General features: G+C 44.4%; 1 protein-coding gene across 4 annotated transcripts in view; it reads right to left on the minus strand.

Annotated features, from left to right (window-relative positions):
- LOC147106105 (protein FAM118A-like) overlaps nucleotides 1-19,838 on the minus strand; it is a 70,208-nt gene that overhangs the window by 7,232 nt on the left and 43,138 nt on the right. For 3 of the 4 annotated variants that reach the window (XM_086008873.1, XM_086008871.1, XM_086008870.1), the window contains exon 8: nucleotides 8,436-8,471. The exons of the other annotated variant lie outside the window; for it this stretch is intronic. In XM_086008873.1, coding sequence (XP_085864999.1) covers nucleotides 8,436-8,471 — 36 coding nt within the window. The remainder of the gene's footprint in view (nucleotides 1-8,435; nucleotides 8,472-19,838) is intronic. 4 annotated transcript variants of the gene reach the window in all.

Consider the following 19,838-nt stretch of genomic DNA (forward strand, 5'->3'; position numbering starts at 1 on the left):
ACCACCATCCTGACTTGGAAATATATCGGCGTTCCTTCATCGTCACTAGGTCAAAATCCTAGAACTACATAACAGCACTGTGGGAGTACCTTCACCACAAGGACTGCAGCATTTCAAAAGGCTCACCATCTTCTCAAGGGCAAATAGGGATGGGCAATAAATGCTGGTCTTGCCAGCGACACGTACATCTCAAATAATTTTTTTTTTTTTTTAAAAAGGCAATAATTGATTGCATATCTTGCATATGACTGGTGTAATTTTGCTATCACTTTAGAATACAAAATATGCACGGGTTAGTGCACCAAACAATAATAACTATTTCCCGAAGAGTAGTATATCGTTCACTGGAAATCACATCGAATGACCACAGCTTTTTCCTGTCTCTCCCCTCAAAAAAACCCAGAAAATACTACAGACCAATGCACTTAACCTAAAATTATTATGTCAGATTTATTTGCAGGTTAGTTAATACACCAAAGCCAAGATGCTGAATCAGCAGAATACTTATATGAGCACAATAAAATTGGAAACAGGCCATAAGGGATCAAATTACCCTTTTAAAAACCTATTTCTTGCAGAGTGTAATAAACAACAAAAATTTTCAATGAAACAATCAGGTTTGTTTTTTGGTGAACAAACTTGTCCAGTCCCATAGTTTCTGATGTCAGGGTAGTCAATTATCCAAAATTAAACACATAAAAAGGAGGAACTATTACATATAGAATGCAGAGGAGCAGGTAATCACAGGAAAACTGGTTTTGAAATACTTGCCACCTTGACTATGTATAATTTAATTAGAAATTAAAACAAAGCCCCCATAATCCTAACTAATTTCCATGTCAATCAACCCTGCACTGGTCCTAAAGGCAACTGATCTCCAGGTCTTCATTTTAAATCAGTTAAGAGAAGCCAGCTTCCATTTTAACAAGCTGATTCATGACTGAAAATTCAGAAATTTTCTGATTTTGTCACAAGTACATGGAACAATTGTCCGTAAATAATCAAACAGAGTTTTAGGGAAAATTAGTCATTCTGCAAATGTACATTTTAGACAACATCTTGAATCTCAATTCCATCCATTTTCAGTAATCCCACCATCATCTTTTGTGTTCCCCACTTTCAATCCAAAGTCTTGCACTGCATACAATGACATTTCTTGTCTTAATTTAATCACTATTGCCACAGACAGTGCTCCTCTGAGCTTTTCTCTCTTGTTCCTTCTAAATTGCAAATATTTTCCTACATAAATCCTGTCTCCCTACATTCCCAGTGTGTTGAAATCATAATATCTCACACAATCTGTTATTAAGCCTTCTCTTTACCAGGACCTCAATATTGAAAACTCCGTATCTCCCTCCTTTACTCTCTTTAGTCATTTAAAACACAAGTCATGAAAAAATAAACAATCAATCATCTGATCATTACTAAATAACAGCAGAAAACGCTGGAAAAACTCAGCAGGCCAGACAGCATCCGTGGAGAGAGAAACAGAGTTAATGTTTCAGGTCGAAGACCTTTCGTCAGAACTGCAAAAAAGCAGGAAATGGAAAGCAAGTTTAGGGGCTGGGAAAAGGGGGAGGGGATGAAAGAACAAAAGGGAAGGTCAATGATAGGATAGAAAGCAGGAGAGATTAAGCGGCATTGAGAGACATTAAGAGATATTCAAGGTGAGAGGAGGTGGTAATGGGACAGGTTAAGGAACAAAGGATGGCTGTAGATGAAGTGTGAATTGCACTGGCAGAATGAAGGGCAGCTGCCATGTGGGAGGGAAGAAAAAAAGGGACAAACAAAAAGTGTAGATAAAAAAAATATATATATATATGTGATAGGGGCCGAGGTTATGATCTGAAATTGTTGAACTCGATGTTGAGTCCAAAAGGCTGTAAAGTGCCTAATCGAAAGAGGAGGTGCTGTTCCTCGAGCTTACGCTGAGCTTCTGTGGAACAATGCAAGAGGCCGAGGACAGTGAGGTCCGAGTGGGAATGGAGCGGTGAATTAAAGTGATAGGCCACCGGAAGCTCGGGGTCCCCCTTACGGACTGAACGGAGGTGTTCCAAAAAGTGGTCACCCAATCTGCGTTTGGTCTCCCCAATGTAGAGACCACATCGTGAGCATATATATATTTCTGTTTTTTAATCCACACTTTTTGTTTGGCCCTTTTTTTCTTCCCTCCCACGTGGCAGCTGTCCTTCATTCTGCCAGCGCAATTCACACTTCATCTAGAGCCATCCTTTGTTCCTTAACCTGTCCCATTGCCACCTCCTCTTGCCTTGAATATCTCAATGTCTCTCAATCTCTCCTGCTTTCTAACCTATCACAAACCTTCCCTTTTCTTCTTTCATCCCCTCCCCCTTTTCCAAGCCCCTAAACTTGCTTTCCATTTCCTGCTTTTTTTCAGTTCTGCGTCGGCGGGAATCTCGAGCGGCAGAGTGGGGCTATAAAAGTCCCAGAGACCAGGTAAGGCCTCACAGCGTCGGCGGGAATCTCGAGCGGCAGAGCGGGGCTATAAAAGTCCCAGAGACCAGGTAAGGCCTCACAGCGTCGGCGGGAATCCTGAGCGGCAGAGCAGGGCTATAAAAGTCCCAGAGACCCAGGTAAGGCCTCACAGCGTCGGCGGGAAACTCGAGCGGCAGAGCGGGGCTATAAAAGTCCCAGAGACCCAGGTAAGGCCTCACAGCGTCGGCGGGAATCTCGAGCGGCAGAGCGGGGCTATAAAAGTCCCAGAGACCAGGTAAGGCGTACCAATCTCCAGTCTGGAAGGAGAGAGGTAAAAAGTAATCCAAGTGTGACGTCACCAGAAAGCGGGAAAGTGATTGGTTGGTAAGTATTTCTCCCTTTTAAGCTTAAATCTCTTTGGTTTATAGTTTCTAAGGTGTGATATTCACCATCTAGAATCGGGGCAGAGGATATTTAAGAATAATATTAATAAATTTAATTAATTACATAGAATGGGAGATCAGGCGATGTGTTGCTGCTGCAATATGTGGGAGCTGGTGAACACCATTGGTGCTCACAGTGATCACATTTGCAGTAAGTGTTGGCTGCTCGAGGAACTCCGGCTCCGTGTTGAAGAGCTGGAGTCCGAGCTTCAAACACTGAGACACATCAGGGAGGGGGAGAGTTACCTGGACTCTGTGTATCACGAGGTAGTCACACCAATTAGATTAATTAATTCAGATGTAGTCCGTGGCCAGGGTCAGGATGGTGTGACTAGAAGTGAGGCAGGTACGGGGATCCAGGAGGTAGTGTTGGAGGAGCCGCAGCCCTTGCACTTGTCCAACAGGTTCGAGGCTCTTACTCCCTGTGGGGACAGGAGCAGGGACTGCAGGGAGGATGAGCAACCTGGCCACAGCACCGTGGAGCAGGGGGCCATTCAAGTGGGGGGTGTTAAAAGAAATGTTGTAGTGGTAGGGGATAGTATCGTTAGGGGGATAGATAGAGTTCTTTGCAGCCGAGAGCGAGAGTCCCGAAGGCTGTGTTGCCTGCCCGGTGCCAGGGTTAAGGACATCTCCTCTGGACTGGAGAGAAACTTGGAGTGGGAGGGGGAGGATCCAGTTGTCGTGGTCCATGTTGGTGCCAACGACATAGATAGGACAAGGAAGGAGGTTCTGCTGAGGGAGTTTGAGCAGCTAGGGGCCAAATTAAAAAGCAGAACCACAAGGGTAATAATCTCTGGATTATTACCTGAGCCACGAGCGAATTTGGCTAAGACAAATAAAATTAGAGAGTTAAATGCGTGGCTCAAAGACTGGTGTGGGAGAAATGGGTTTTGCTTCCTGGGACACTGGCACCAGTACTGGGGCAGGAGGGAGCTGTTCCGTTGGGACGGGCTTCACTTGGCCAGTGCTGGGACTAGAGTCCTGGCGGATCATATAACTAGGGCTGTAGAGAGGGCTTTAAACTAACTAGTGGGGGGGAGATTCCTAGAGAGCAAATCATAAAAATGACAACAGAGAAGGTCATAGACTTAGGTAGCAGTGGGGAAATTAAAAACCAGAGCGTGTCAGGAAGGGGCAGAAGGTATGGAGTAAAAGGTAAAGTAATAAAAAGGGCAAAAGCAGGAACTAAGTGTCACAAAACATCTTTGAAAGTTCTCTATCTGAATGCACGTAGCATCCGTAACAAAATAGACGAGTTAATGGCACAAATAACTACATATGGGTATGATCTTGTGGCCATTACAGAAACATGGCTGCAGGGTGACAATGCCTGGGAATTAAACATACCAGGTTATTTAACGATCAGGAAGGACAGGCAGGAAGGAAGGGGAGGTGGGGTGGCTATGTTAATAAAGGAAGGAATCACTGTAATACAGAGAAATGATATTGGGTCAAAAGATCAGGATAATGAAACAGTTTGGGTGGAGGTAAGGAATAATAAGGGGAAAAAAACACTAATGGGCGTAGTCTATAGGCCTCCGAACAGTGGCAAGTCTGTTGGACGGAGTATCAGTCAGGAAATAGTTGAGGCTTGTAATAAGGGAACATCTATAATTATGGGGGATTTTAACTATCATATTAATTGGACAAATCAAATTGGGCAGGGCTGCCTTGAGGATGAGTTCATTGAGTGTATTAGGGATGGGTTTCTTGAGCAGTATGTAACTGAACCGACCAGGGGGCAAGCAACCTTAGATCTGGTCCTGTGTAATGAGACAGGATTAATTAAAAATGTCCTAGTAAAGGATCCCCTTGGAATGAGTGATCATAACATGGTTGAATTCCATATTCAATTAGAGGGTGAGAAGGTTGGATCTCAAACAAGCGTGCTAAGCTTGAATAAAGGAGACTATGAAGGTATGAGAGCGGAATTGAGTAGAGTGGATTGGGAAAATAGATTAAAGGGTAAGACGATACATGATCAGTGGTGTACATTTAAGGAGTTCTTTTACAACTTCCAAAAAATATATATTCCACTGAGAAGAAAAGGGTGTAAAAGAAAAGACAGCCATCCGTGGCTAAGTAAAGAAATTAAGGATAGTATTCGACTAAAAACAAGGGCATATAAGGTAGCCAAATCTAGTGGGAGGATAGAGGATTGGGAAAACTTTAAAAGACAGCAAAAAATAACAAAAAGATTGATTAAGAAAGGGAAGATAGATTATGAAAGTAAATTAGCAAAAAATATAAAAACAGATAGTAAGAGTTTTTATAGTTATATAAAAAGAAAAAGGGTGGCTAAAGTAAATGTTGGTCCTTTAGAGGATGAGACCGGGAAATTAATGGTGGGAAATATGGAGATGGCAAAAACACTGAATGAATATTTTACATCAGTCTTTACAGTAGAAGACACTAAGGCCTAGAAATTCAGTGGCCTGCGCCACCAGTTTGCGCCCAAAGAGGGCACTCAGTGGCTTTTGCGCCACTGGCCACACCTACCGCGATATTTAGCGGGGCGCTAATGGCGGCGTTAGCCTGTAGCGTTGCGCCGCCACCGATGACGTCATCGGTGTGCGCAGCGCCCCGCTATCGCCCCAATGGCCATATTTGGTCGCACCCGCCTCTTCAGCGCCGGCCGCAAATAGCGACCGGTACACAGGGCCCTACCTGTGGCGGTAGTGGCGCTAGTTAAGGTGGAGGTGCGGCCGGCCGCTTTTTCGGCGCCCGCCTGCCCGCACCTCCGTCCCCGGCCTCCTACACCACCACCCCCGCGGCATTGCCGGCTGTTTCCCGAAAGCCCGGCACTTCTCCTTGGTGCCGGGCTCATTTGCCGGCACTCGCGAGCGGGGATCGCGCTGTTGCAGGCACCTCCCCCTTAACAGTGGGAGGAAGGCCTGCAGTACCGCAGCCTGCCGTGCCGCAGCGTGCGGCGCTGCGGCCCTTAGCGCGCCGATATTCAGTTTCAGCGCCCCAAGCGGGGCGCGGGAAGCCTCGTTTAACGGCCCGCTTCCATTTGGGGCGCAGAAACTGAATATCCGGATGGCGCAAGTGGCTCCGCTCGCAGCGGTAATTCCGGCGCCCAGGCGAGCTTGGCGCCCCAAACTGAATTTTTAGCCTTAAGAATATCCCAACACTGGACAAACAGGGGGCTAAAGGGGGGGGAGGAGCTAAACACGATCAAAATCACTAAGGAAGTGGTACTCGGTAAAATAATGGGACTCAAGGCGGATAAATCACCTGGACCTGATGGCTTACATCCTAGGGTCTTGAGGGAAGTGGCGGTAGGGATTGTGGATGCATTGGTAATAATTTTCCAAAACTCCCTGGACTCGGCAAAGGTCCCGGCAGACTGGAAAACTGCTAATGTAACACCCTTATTTAAAAAGGGCAGTAGACAGAAGGCTGGAAACTATAGACCGGTTAGCGTAACATCTGTGGTTGGTAAAATTTTGGAGTCCATTATTAAGGAGACAGTAACAGGACATTTGGATAATCATAATTTAATAGGACAAAGTCAGCATGGTTTTATGAAGGGGAAGTCATGTTTGACAAATTTGCTGGAGTTCTTTGAGGAAGTAACGTATAGGGTGGATAAAGGGGAACCAGTGGACGTAGTGTATTTAGACTTCCAAAAGGCATTTGACAAGGTGCCACACAAAAGATTATTGCTTAAGATAAAAAATCACGGGATTGGGGGTAATATTCTGGCATGGATAGAGGATTGGCTATCTAACAGAAGGCAGAGAGTTGGGATAAATGGTTCATTCTCAGACTGGCAATCAGTAACTAGTGGTGTTCCGCAGGGGTCAGTGCTGGGTCCCCAACTCTTTACAATCTATATTAATGATTTGGAGGAGGGGACCCAGTGTAACATAGCAAAGTTTGCAGATGATACTAAGATGGGAGGGAAAGTCGTGAGTGAGGAGGACATAAAAAACCTGCAAGGGGACATAGACAGGCTAAGTAAGTGGACAGAGATTTGGCAGATGGAATACAATACTGGAAAGTGTGAGGTTATGCACTTTGGCAGGAAAAATCGTAGAGCAAGTTATTATCTTAATGGCAAGAAACTGGAAAGTACTGAAGTACAAAGGGATCTGGGGGTCCTGGTGCACGAAACTCAAAAGGTTAGTATGCAGGTGCAGCAAGTGATTAAGAAGGCTAATGGAATGTTGGCTTTCATTGCTAGGGGGATAGAATATAAAAATAGGGAGGTATTGCTTCAGCTGTACAAGGTATTGGTGAGACCGCACCTGGAATACTGCGTACAGTTTTGATGTCCATACTTAAGAAAGGACATACTTGCTCTCGAGTCAGTACAAAGAAGGTTCACTCGGTTAATCCCGGGGATGAGGGGATGGACATATGAGGAGAGGTTGAGTAGATTGGGACTCTACTCATTGGAGTTCAGAAGAATGAGAGGCGATCTTATTGAAACATATAAGATTGTGAAGGGGTTGGATCGGGTGGATGCGGGGAAGATGTTCCCGATGATGGGTGAAACTAGAACTAGGGGGCATAGTCTTAGAATAAGGGGCTGCTCTTTCAAAACTGAGATGAGGAGGAACTACTTCACTCAGGGGGTGGTAGGTCCATGGAATATGCTGCCCCAAAAAGCTGTAGAAGCTACATCATTACATAAATTTAAAACAGAAATAGACAGTTTCCTAGAAGTAAAGGGAATTAAGGGTTACGGGGAGCGGGCAGGAATTTGGACATGAGTCTAGGTTCGGATCGGTCATGGCCCTGTGGGTAGCGGAGCGGGCCCAGGGGCCGTGTATCCTGATCCTGCTCCTATTTCATGTGTCTAACTCTGTTAGATTCAGGAGATGGTTCTGTGATAGTGGATTGGCAGTTAGGATCAGATCAGCCATGATCTTATTGAATGGCGGAGCAGGCTCGAGGGGCCGATTGGCCTACTCCTGCTCCTATTTCTTATGTTCTTATGTTCTTATGACAAAAGGTCTTCGACCTGAAACATTAACTCTGTTTCTCGCTCCACAGGTGCTGCCTGGCCTGCTGAGTATTTCCAGCGTTTCCTGTTGTTATTTCGGATTTCCAGCATCCGCAGTATTTTGCTATTGTATCTGATCATTACTTCACTGTTTTTCTATTTTTTCAATCTTGGTGGGGTCCTCTGCTGTAGGTCTTGGGCCTTTCCCTCGGTTTGCAATTTAAAAAAAGCATAATGGTAGAAATAGATTTATTGTAAATCAGCACTCTTACTATAGTTAAAAAGTATTTTTTACGTTGGCAGGAAGGGAACAAACTCTCCATTGCAAATAGCGATTTTAATAAAGGATTTTCCACCTTCACTGCATCATCCCCTCTACCCCAAGTTCCATATTTCACTGAAAAGACCTGTTCTTCCCCAAGTTCCCCAAATTTTCATTGCATAGCCGACTTGTAAATCCAGTATTGTTTCAATCACATTGGATTTTAAGACGACATCCCATATATCAATACATTAAAAATACTTTTAGCTTCTTAGGATTACAAGATTTTTTTCTGTGGGGCGGGGGGCGGGGGTGTGAGTGTTACTGCACGTTATCTTACCTAGCAATAGACTTGTACTATCTGCAGAGGAACCATCTGAAAAAATAAACCAATGTTAATTAACAAATAAACCAGTTTTTCATTCATGCAGATGAAGCAATCTGTACAACATTCAAGTAAATGCAGGATTAGAGGTAATATTATTAGATTATTTTTTAACTACTGGAATAGTGCATCAGACCATTCACTTAGGAAATTGATTTACCACGTGTTGGAAGAGAGAAAATACTCAATTCTGGATCCTGAACCAGTACTGTTAAAGATAATTCTTAATGTCAGAAGTTTCTCTCTGGTCAGTCCTCGTGACATCACAAAGGAAGAAAAAACTGCTTATTTTCCTTTCACAAGTTTTCATTAAGAAAAGGCCAGAAACAAAAGTTTCAATATTGAAGATAAAAATACTTGTATTTACGGATGAATTGCACCTTAACCACATTAAGTAAGCAAGCTAATCTTCCAACTTAGAAATAAGAAACAAAAAATTCACATGCTGGAAATCTGAAATACAAACAGAAAATTCCTAGAAAAACACCGGTCAGTGGAGAGAACAGGTGGATCAATGCTTCAGGCTGAGCCCTTCTTCCAACTTGGGAGACAGGTGTTCTTCATAGAAACACTTTCTCTAATCATAATGATTCAGTTTTCTTAACTATGCAACCACCAATATTTAGGTTCTTGTGTTTGACCAGGACCAGAACTACAAACCTATTCATGTTCACTCCACCCTTTAAAACAGCTCTTGGGAGCAGAGCATTTGTTTATTGTAAGATGTAGATTTTACTGAATCTCGGGTAACAACATAAAATGTAATATGAAAAGGTTGCTGCACAACTCCAGTATTATTAGTATTAGGTGTAGGTGTACACTCAGGGAACAGCTGGCATTTCAATTAAGTTACGTTAAAGTAGTTTAAAGTTGGTTAAATACTATAGCCTTGATTTCCTGGTGAGAGCTGCCCATTGTAAAGCCGTTAATTGGGCAGCCAGTTACAGAAAATCTGGCTATAGTACTTAACCAACTTTAAACCACTTACAGAAAATGGACAAGATTTCCATCCTGCTGAAATTCTGCCCATTTTGTGCTTTGCCGAAGTTTCTGTTGGGGCATGGTTATTGAGCAGTGGGGTGGACAAGTATTAATACCTGTACAACTTTCTCAGATAAAAAGAATGTAATTTTTAGGAAAACAAAGATATATATTAATAGCAAAAGTAAACATGGGTCCCTTAGAGGCAGAGACAGGAGAAATTATGACAGGGAATAAGGAAATGGCAGAGACATTAAACAAATACTTTGTATCTGTCTTCACGGTAGAAGACACAAATAACATTCCAGAAATAGTGGGGAACCAAGGGTCTAGCGAGAATGAGGAACTTAAAGAATTTATTAGTAAAGAAATTGTACTGGAGAAATTAATGAGACTAAAAGTAAACAAATCCCCATGACCTGATGGTCTACATCCTAAGGTTTTAAAAGAGTTAGCTACAGAGACAGTGGATGCATTGGGTTTGATCTTCCAGAATTCCCTAGATTCCGTGGATTAGAAGGTAGCAAACATAACCCCGCTATTCAAGAGGGAGCGAGAAAACAGGGAATTATAGACCAGTTAGCCTGACATTAGTAGTAGAGAAAGTGCTAGAACCTATTATTAAGGATATGGTAACAGAAAATAATAATATGACTGGGCAGAGTCGACACGGATTTATGAAAGGGAAGTCATGTTTGACAAATCTGTTCGAGCTTTTGAGGTTGTAACTAGCAAGGTAGATAAGGGAGAACCAATGAATATAGCATATTTGGATTTTCAGAAAGCATTCGATAAGGTGCCACACAAGAGGTTATTACACAAAGTTAGGGCTCATGGGATGGGGGTAATGTATAATGATTGAAGATTGGTGAACGGAGAGAAAACAGAGAGTAGGAATAAACTGTCACTTTCGGGTTGGCAGGCTGTAACTAGTGGGGTACCGCAAGGATCAGTGCTTGGGCCTCAGCTACTCACAATCTATATTAATGACTTAGATGAGGGGATGTACCCAAGTTTGCTGACGATGCAAAGTTAGATGGGAAAGTAAGTTGTGAGGAGGACGCAAAGAGACTGCAAAGGGATATAGATGGGCAAGAACATAGCAGATGGAATATAATGTGGAGAAGTGTGAAGGTAGGAAAAATAGAAAAGCAGAATATTTTTTAAATGGTGAGACTGGGAAATGTTGGTATTCAGAGGGACCTGGGTATCCTTGTACACAAACCACAAAGTGAACATGCAGGTACAGTAAGCAATTAGGAAACCAAATGGTATGTTAGCCTTTATTACAAAGGGATTGGAGTATAAGAGTAAAGAAGTCTTACTACAATTATATAGGACCTTGGTGAGACCGCACCTGGAGTACGGTGTACAGTTTTGGTCTTCTTACCTAAGGAAGGATATACTTGCCATAGAGGAAGTGCTATGAAGGTTCACCAGACTGATTCCAGGGATGAGGGGATTGTCCTATTTGGAGAGATTGAGTAGGCTAGGCCTATATTCTCTGGAGTTTAGAAGAGGTGATCCCATTGAAATATACCAAAATTCTTAAAGGACTTGACAGGGTAGATGTAGGGAGGATGTTTCCCCTGGCTGGGGAGTCTAGAACTAGGGGTCACAGTATTAAAATAAGGGGTCAGCCATTTAGGACTGAGAGGGGAAGAAATTTCTTCACTCAGAGGGTTGTGATTTTTTGGAATTCTCTATCCCAGTGAGTTGTGGAGGCTCAGTCGTTGAGCATATTCAAGACAGAGATCGATAGATTTTTGGATACCAAGGGAATCAAGGGATATGGGGATAGTGCGGGAAGGTGAAGTTGAGGTAGAAGATCAGCCATAATCTTATTGAATGGCGGAGCAGACTCGAAAGGCTGAATAGCCTATTCCTGCTCCTATTTCTTATGTTTTAAAATTATGCACAATTAAAGAAAAGAAAAGCTGCTATCAGAACAGCTTAAAGGTCACGGAAGAAGGACAATGGACAATTAGGATAGAAATAACAAAAGCTTTTTTCAGCTACGTTAAAACTCAACAAAACATTAAAAATTATATAGGGCCATTGAAAGATTCTCATGGACAGATGCAAATGGACCTCCAGCAGATAGCAGAGATATTAAATAATTACTTTGCATCAGCCTTTATTCCTGATGACAATGCTCAACTACCAGCAGGAAGTTGCACTGCTAACAGAAAAATTGTAAATGTTAAAACAGATGAAGATAGAATTAGAAACTTTAAAATAAACCCGGCTGCCAGCCCAGATGACAGCCAGCCGAGCGTTCTTAAAGAGATGGGCATATGTTTTCCGAGCTCCTTGCCCGCATCTTTAACAGCTCGCTGGAGTCAAGGACTGTTCCCGTGGACTGGAAGGATGCCCATGTAGTTCCAATTTTCAAAAAGGGTGACAAGGCAGAACCAGGGAGCTATAGGCCTATTGGTTTGACCAGTTATAGGTAAGATACTCGAAGAGATCATAAGAGCTGCTCTATATGATCACCTAGATGGAGAAGTCATCAGGGACACCCAACACGGCTTCTGGAAAAGGAGGTTGTGTCTTGCTAATTTGATTGGATTTTTATGAAGAAGCCACCAGGTTAGTGGATGAGGGTAGCCCAGCAGACATTGTCTATCTGGATTTTCAGAAAGCATTTGATAAGGTACCTCACAATGTTACTCCACAAGATAGAATCATGTGGAATTAGTGGTAAGCTGTTACAGTGGATAAAGAATTGGCTGCATGCCCATATACAGACAGTTGTTATGTCTGTGGATCTGTTTGGAGACCGGTCCCACAGGGATCAGTGTTAGGGACTTTGCTCTTTATATATCTATGACTGACCTAGATGAAGGGATTGGAGAAATGATCTGCAAGTTTGTGGATGATATGAAGATTTATGCAGGTGTTAGAACTGTGGAGAAGACTAAACAAAAGCAAACAGATCTCAATGTGCTGGGGGAATGGGTCCATGTTTGGCAAGTGGCATTTAACGTAGAGAAGTGCATGTTATGCCTGTGGGTAGGACCAATGCTAAGCATATTTACACCTTACAAGGAACAGAACTGAAGCCTGTGGTGAAAGAAAAAGATCTTGGTATCATAGTTCATAATTCTCTAAATGTACATGACCAATGTCGTGAAGCTATAGCTAAAGCAAATAGGGTTCCGAGCTGCATTTACAGAACTATTTATTGCAAAACAAACCGTACCATTTTGTCCTTGTACAAGACCTTGGTTAGGCCTTATTTAGAATACAGAGTCCAGTTTTGGTCCCCTCACATGGTGGGGGATATTGAGGCTTTGCAAATGGATCAGAGGAGGGCCACAAGAATGATTCCCAGTTTAAAATACCTTAGCTACCCAGATAGTCTTAAAGAGCTGGGTCTATATACTTTAGAGAAGCGTAGATTTGAGGATAATTTAATTGGGGTCTATAAAATAATGAAAGGACTAGATGTACGCGCTAATGAATTATTTCAATTAGATAGGTTGGGGAAGACCAGGGCTCATGCATATAAATTCCGCAAGGGAAGAAACAGTTTAGATGTTAGACGGTTCTTCTATTCCCAGAGAATAGTAGATCTATGGAACAAGTTGCCAGTTTCTGCAGCAAGTGCTGATTCGCTGTATACCTTCAAGAAAGAGCTGGACCAGGTTCCTGACTGTGACAGAGATCACGTCATATCAAAAGTAGGTATCAAATAATAAAAATCATGGTCAACGTGGTTGCCTGGACTATTTTTGATTGCCTAGGGGGATCAAAGAGAAATGTTCCAGGTTTATTTTCCGTAATTGGGTTTCTGATCTGGTCTTTCGCCTCTCCCTGGAGACTACAAGGCATCTAGGGGGTAAGGGCACTCTTGATCTGATGCGTAAGGTGTCACAACTGTATTGGACAGGCTAGATGTACCAGCTGGTCTTTTACATAGTTACATAGGCCTAGAAATTCCATACCTGTGCACCGGCAGTTAACACTGGTTTACTGCAAAAAAAAATGGCGGCCACCTTCAGCCCGGGACACAGCAGCCACCATTTTGGTAAGGGCCATAGCGCTGCCATTGACAGCGCTGGCCCCTGAAATGTAAATGAGCAGAGCATGATGTCAATCCACATGCAACACCTGACTTGATGCTACGTCTGCAAACATCGCTGGGTCCTAAGCACGCTCAGAAAAGCGTGAAGCAGCTCTGTAGAGACTCTGTCAGCACTTCTTACAGTTAAGTTTGGATTTAAGCTTTTGGACTTTTTTTTTTTTTAACTAAAGTTGTGGCTTGGTGCAATAGATGTTAAAAGTTTTTAAAGTGTGCAGGGAGTGCAGCTGAACACTTCCAAGGCTTTGGATGATAAAGGCCTCCGAGAAGACAGAAAATACTGTTAACACCCAGTAGGTCAGGCAGCATCCGTGGAGAAAGAAACAGAATTAAGGTCTCAGGTTGCGATGCTGCCTGACCTTCCAAGTATTTCCAGCATTTTCGGCTTTTATTTCAGATTTCCAGCATCCGCTCGCAGAGGGAAGAGTAAGACGCAACCCAGGCAGTCCCTTTCTGGCCGGGATATCCGGGATTTCATCATCTGCCTGCGGTACCAGTGACCACAACCCCAATTTCCCTTTCAACATTTGTCTCACACCTTACCTTCCCTGTTACTGACCATCACAGCATCCTCTTGGTCACAATGCAGAAATAAAAGCCACCACAAAGCAAACTTCCCAATCCAGCTTTATGCATCTATCCATCCATCCAATATAACATCAAGAAATCAACTAATCACCCTTGTGCATTCCCTTAGTGACTGTCTTGCATGTGCCTTTGCCTATCCTAGTGAGGTTACGCAGTGCTACCCCAGTGGCTGCAGCATGGCTGGTGGAAGGCTGCTGACTTTAAGTGGGGGACACTGCAGATGGCCTTGCAGGGTGACCTCGAGGGGCTGGAAGCGTCAAATCGAGTGAAGTTGTTTCTTCTTCTTCACTCTCCTCTCCCTCTTCTTGGTCAACCACTGGCTGGGCAGGCTGGATTTCTTGGTGGGTGAAATGAGGAAGACACAAGGGTAGAGTTGTGGTGAGGGAAGGGCAGGAAAGCAAAAGCTGCATGCTTACACTATGTGCACCTTGTAAATCAGAAGATATTGTGGGATTGGGGAGGAAGTGGGATGCGAGGAGGAGGATAACGTACGAGGATACAAGAATCTTGTATCCTTTCAGCCCCGCTGCTGGCCAAGGCCTCGGCCATGCCCCTGCTAAGAATGGCCAGCACCATCTCCTCCAAGGGGGTGAGGTGAAGCTAGGAATGGGAGGTGCGCTTAGTGTTTGGTACAGATTGTTGGTAGGTGAGTGATGGGGGGTGGGGAGATGTCGTGCAATGAGCAGTGTTTGAGGCTAGTGGTACAGCTGGTAGGCAACGGCTTTTGAAGATGCATTCACTAACCTTGACCACTGGTCTGAGGTCATGAAGCTGCTTTGGGCACTGGAGCCAGGTCATGGGGGCGACACGGCTGGCAGTGACGGCCTCGGTGATCTGGTCCCACATCGTTCTTTCTGGAGGGCCTACTGGTCCCTGTGGGTAGAGGACCGCTCTTGCAGTGCTGACCCCTTGCACAAAGCTGGAGTGCTGCGTGCGAGGCCCTGGGTACCCCTTCTCTGGCTTGTTGAGCCAAATGTTAGCGCTAAAGCACTTTTACCATTTCTTTTACGTGCGGTCAATTTCGCAAGCGGCGCAAACATCGCCGCACCTGGGCGCTAGTTGCTTTGCGCCCCATTAGCACCCCCTACCTATTTTTAAAATGGTTTTTGTTTTTTTTCATTTTAGAAGGCGGTTCCCCTTTAAGGGATCGACACTGCTTTCTAAAATATCAGGCTAGCTTTAAGACAACGTTGCTTTTGCTCCAGGGACGCTACGGCCACGCTACACTGGGCCTTCTGCTGAGACTATCACCAGAAAACCAGCATAGTACTCCAGGTTTTGCGCTGCGCTACTTTAAGTTAGCAGGCAGCACCAAAATACCTGCCTGCACTATTATTTCGGACGACCGTTAACTTTGGCCTGTGATGGCACCAGCAAGTTTCCAGCCTACTCCAATTTCTAGGCCATTGAATTTACAGGATAAAAACAGGCCATTCAGCCCAACTGGTCTATGCCGGTGTTTATGCCCCACAAGCCTCCTCCCACCCCTCTTCAAGTCACCCTATCACCATATCCTTCTATTCCTTTCTCCCTCATGTGCTTATCCAGCTTCCCCTTGAATGCATCTATGCTATTTGCCTCAACCACTCCATGTGGTAGTGAGTTCCACATTCTAACCACTCTGAGTAAAGAAGTTTCGCCTGAATTCCTTATTGGATTTATTGGTGACTATCTTATATTTATGGCCCCTAGTTTTGGACACTCCACAAGGGGAAGCATCTTTTGTACGTCTACTCTATCAAACCCCTTCATAATTTTAAAGAGCCCCAGCCTGATCAGTCTTTCCCGATAGGTATACCCTCAGTCCTGGCATCAACTTTGTGAATCTTTTTTGTCATTTCTCCAGTGCTTTTATATCCTTTTTATAATATGAAGACTAGAACTGTTCACAGTACTCTGTGTTCTAACCAAGGCTCGATATAAGTTTAACATAACTTTTCTGCTTTTTAATTCTATCCCTCTAGAAATGAATACCAGTGCTTGGTTTGCTATTTTTATGCTTTTGCTGTCTAACATTTTTGTATGTCCGTACGTTCAATATTTGGTTATGTAGGACACCAAATCTAAATGGCTACCCAGGGTTTGAGTACTCTGAGGGCACAGGTAAGTAACTGAAATCCTTACAATGCCATTTTTTGATTGTTCATAAATTATTTTTGCCCGCATTTAGTTTCGCCTGAATCTTGTGCCAATTGTTCAACATATTTTCTGCTCAAACAATTACTGGCAGCAGTGCGTTTCCCAGTAGGAATCCTCCTATCTGGGGTTTTAGAAGCGGACAAGGAAGGTTTACTAAGGAATGTCAGAAAGATCAGGCTTCATGAGATGGTCTGTGTCCACCACTAGGTCACCAACACCTAAACCCGTAAACAGAGGGGGCCAGATTTCATTTTGGCAGAAGCAGCGGGAGTAATTTTAAGCTAACTCATCGGGTGGGAAACCCACAGGGTCAGGTGGACCACCAGTTTTACATTCCGTCCAATATTACTCTCCATTGTCTTTAATGGAGAGTAAAATCAGGCAAGATGCAAAACCAACATTGCACCTGATCCACTCAGTTTCCCCATGGGTGGGTTAGGTTAAAATTGCCCCCATAATACATGAGGAGGCTCCTACTCTCAAAGGAAGCAGAGATAGGAGACCCGGTGGCACCATTAACTTATATGAATGCCTGACTAACCATGATGTAAGATGCTTCCTTGCAAGCATTCCAATCACAGCATATCACAGTGGTCAGATGCTGGGCTGCTCCAGCATGTGCCTACAGACTCATGTCTGCACCCCGAGTTTCCATTTCCTTCCCTTTTGCTGGTCACTTCTTCATCCCATCTCCCTTCAGCCTTGGCAAAGACTGCTAATGGATTGCGATGACTTCTAAATCTCCTAGTGGGCACTTTACCCAGCTCATTTCAAAGGCTGCTCTATCCACGTGCTCCCCAACTCATCAACCACTGGCCCACTCCATGTCACCCTCCATTCTCTCCCTTACAAACAAGGCTCTTCCCATCCACAGGCTCATCACAGATGAATGTATTGCCATCCTGGGCCTGACTGAAATCTTTCTCCTTACTAAAGCTTCCCTGCATGGCTATGTTCCAACCACTGCTTAAAATGTCATGGTTCTCATCACCAGATCCCACCTTAGCTGCTTCTTCTATTCCACAATTGAGTACCTCACCTACTATCACCTATCCTGCCTCTTCTTTCAAGTCCTGGGTGTCTACCTCCCGCCAAAGCTCCACAGTGAATTCTTAATAGAAGGATATGCTGATAGGGTTAGATGAAGCAGAGTGGGAGGAGGCTCATGTGGAGCTTAAACACCGGCATAGACCAGTTGTGGCGAATCGCGTGTTTCTGTGCTGTAAATTCTATGTAATCTCCTCCCTTAACCTCAATCTTCATCTGAGTTTCCTCATCACTTCTCCTCGAACCTCTCCACCCTCCTATCTTCATAAAACCTGAACCTGCATAAACTCTCAGCTACCTCCTCTACGCAAGATAAAGCTTGGCTATTGACAGGGGCTTTCAGATCGTCACGTCACTTCTGCACCCTGCTCTCACACAAGAGCCGCAGGAGTGCTGAGGCGCAGTCCCAGGAGAGTGGCCTTAGTTCCATGGGAGTTTAAACCTTAAATTTAGAGCTAGGCAAGAGTGATGTCAGGAAACATTTCTTCACACAAAGGGTAGTGGAAATCTGCCAAGATGCTGCAGTCTGCAGTCGGGCTCTCAAGGCCTACAGCTGCTTGAGCTCACCCACCTGAAGTGTTCTTATTGGAAGCTCAGCAAGCTTCCACCTCCCAAGCTGTAGCCACTGGGGAAACACTTTGTAGGAGCGCTGGATAGATAAACAAGCACACAAGACAGGAATTAAGGGCTTTCATAAAGGTGATAAATAATTATTCCTGTTAACTATTAGATACAGATCACATTGAATTGTTTGATAAATTTGTTTTTTGTTCTGGATTTGGTGTTGGTGTTTATAATTGTAGTGAAGTGAGGGCAAAACCCATAAGGCTGAACTGAAGGAAAGCAATCGGATGGTGGTAGTAAGAACGGTAGTAAGGATTGCGGGACTATTTGTGTACTGGGTTTAGGTGAAGTGCTCTTCGATGAGCTGCTCAGAGTTCTGGCAGCTAGAAGCACTTGTGTTCGATGCCTCTCCTGCTCTTCCTACTCTTCATGCTGATGTGCCTCTTTCTGTTGCTGGCCAGATGGCGGTAAGGGCTGATCCCTCATGAGGACAAAGTTATGCAGCATACAGCAGATGACTAAAAATCAGGATACCCACTCAGGACTGTACTCAAAACTCCTCCCGAATAGTCCAGACAGTTGAAGTGTTGCTTTGAGCACGCCAATTGTTTGTTCGATGACGTTTCTGGCGGTAGCATGGCTCTCATAGTAGGCCAGTTCTGCAGCTGTGCCCGGGTTCCTGACAGGAGTGGTAAGCCACGTCTGGAGGGGACTGCCCTGGTCTCAAAGTAACCAGCCTGTAACCAGACAGCATGGCTGGAATAAAGGCGGCACAGAGGACTGACGTATGATGCGCTGCCTGTAAATCGCAAACCAGCTGTACGTTGAGGAGTGGAATCCCTTTTGATTAATAAAGATACCAGGCTGGTTGTGGGGAGAATGCAAGGCAACGTGGGTGCGTTTTATGGCACCTTGTACCCTGGGGATGCCTGCCAGGTGGGCAAAGCCGACTGCTCTGTTGTCCTGCTTCACTCTGTCCATTGGGAAAATAATATAGCTGTTCCTCCTAGTGTAGAGAGCCTCAATGACCTCCCCAATACAATAGATTGAAAATTGTGAGATGTTGCTGATGTCTCCTGCTGCTGCCTGAAATGAGCCTGTGCCATAAAAGTACCACAGTGACCTTGACAGCCACAGGCAGTGTTGTCTATGCCCTGGTGCAAGACTCAAGTTATGGCTGCATCAGGTGACATAGCTCAGCAACGGCCTTCTTTGTGAAGGTAAGGAATCTCATGCATTGCTTCTCTGAAAGGTTTATCTAGAGAAGTGCTCCCTGAATTCCTGCTGAGGGTATGCCCTCCTTCTCATACCTCTTGTCGCAGTTGCTCCTGCTCTCTGCTATCCTCCTTGCTGCTTTCCCTCCTCCTCCTCCAGACCCAAATGCATCCTTATCAGACCACCCATGACTGCAGTCAAACTGTTGTGAAGTTAACCAAAAACAGTGCAACACCAGCAAAATCGTCTTCTCAGCAGTCAAAATTAAGTTTCCAGTGTAAGATAACAAGCCAAAAAATACACAGAAGTTGACCAGCAGGCTCAAATAACAAACCAGCAACTAACCTGTAAGCAGTGGATGATCCCGTTAAACAGCGCTGGTGCAAAGTCCTCCCTGCCGGTTAGCGCCACGAGTTGCTGGGCAAGTTTAACAAGTATTTTAGTCATTGCTTTAAATAGTTCTGGCGTGTGCTCTGGACTCCTACGGAGCAGCCCAATCCAGTATGACAGGCAGCACATTTCCAGTTCGTAATAAGCACGTGCTTCCTGCCCGGCATATTGGAGGCATATGCACCTAAAAAGTAGGCGTGGTGCGATCAAACTTCTAGACCACTGTGTCCAGAAACTAACAACAAAATGCTGAATTTAATCTTTGCAGCAATCTCTTGGAAATTACAAACCAGTACTGCCCAGAATCTCGCTCCTTGATGCTGCCAGATACAGCCCCCTCTTACTCT

The sequence above is a fragment of the Somniosus microcephalus genome, chromosome 16 (assembly GCF_052327205.1).
Source record: "Somniosus microcephalus isolate GS21.2 chromosome 16, FLI_Smic_1.0, whole genome shotgun sequence".
Lineage (NCBI taxonomy): Eukaryota > Metazoa > Chordata > Chondrichthyes > Squaliformes > Somniosidae > Somniosus > Somniosus microcephalus.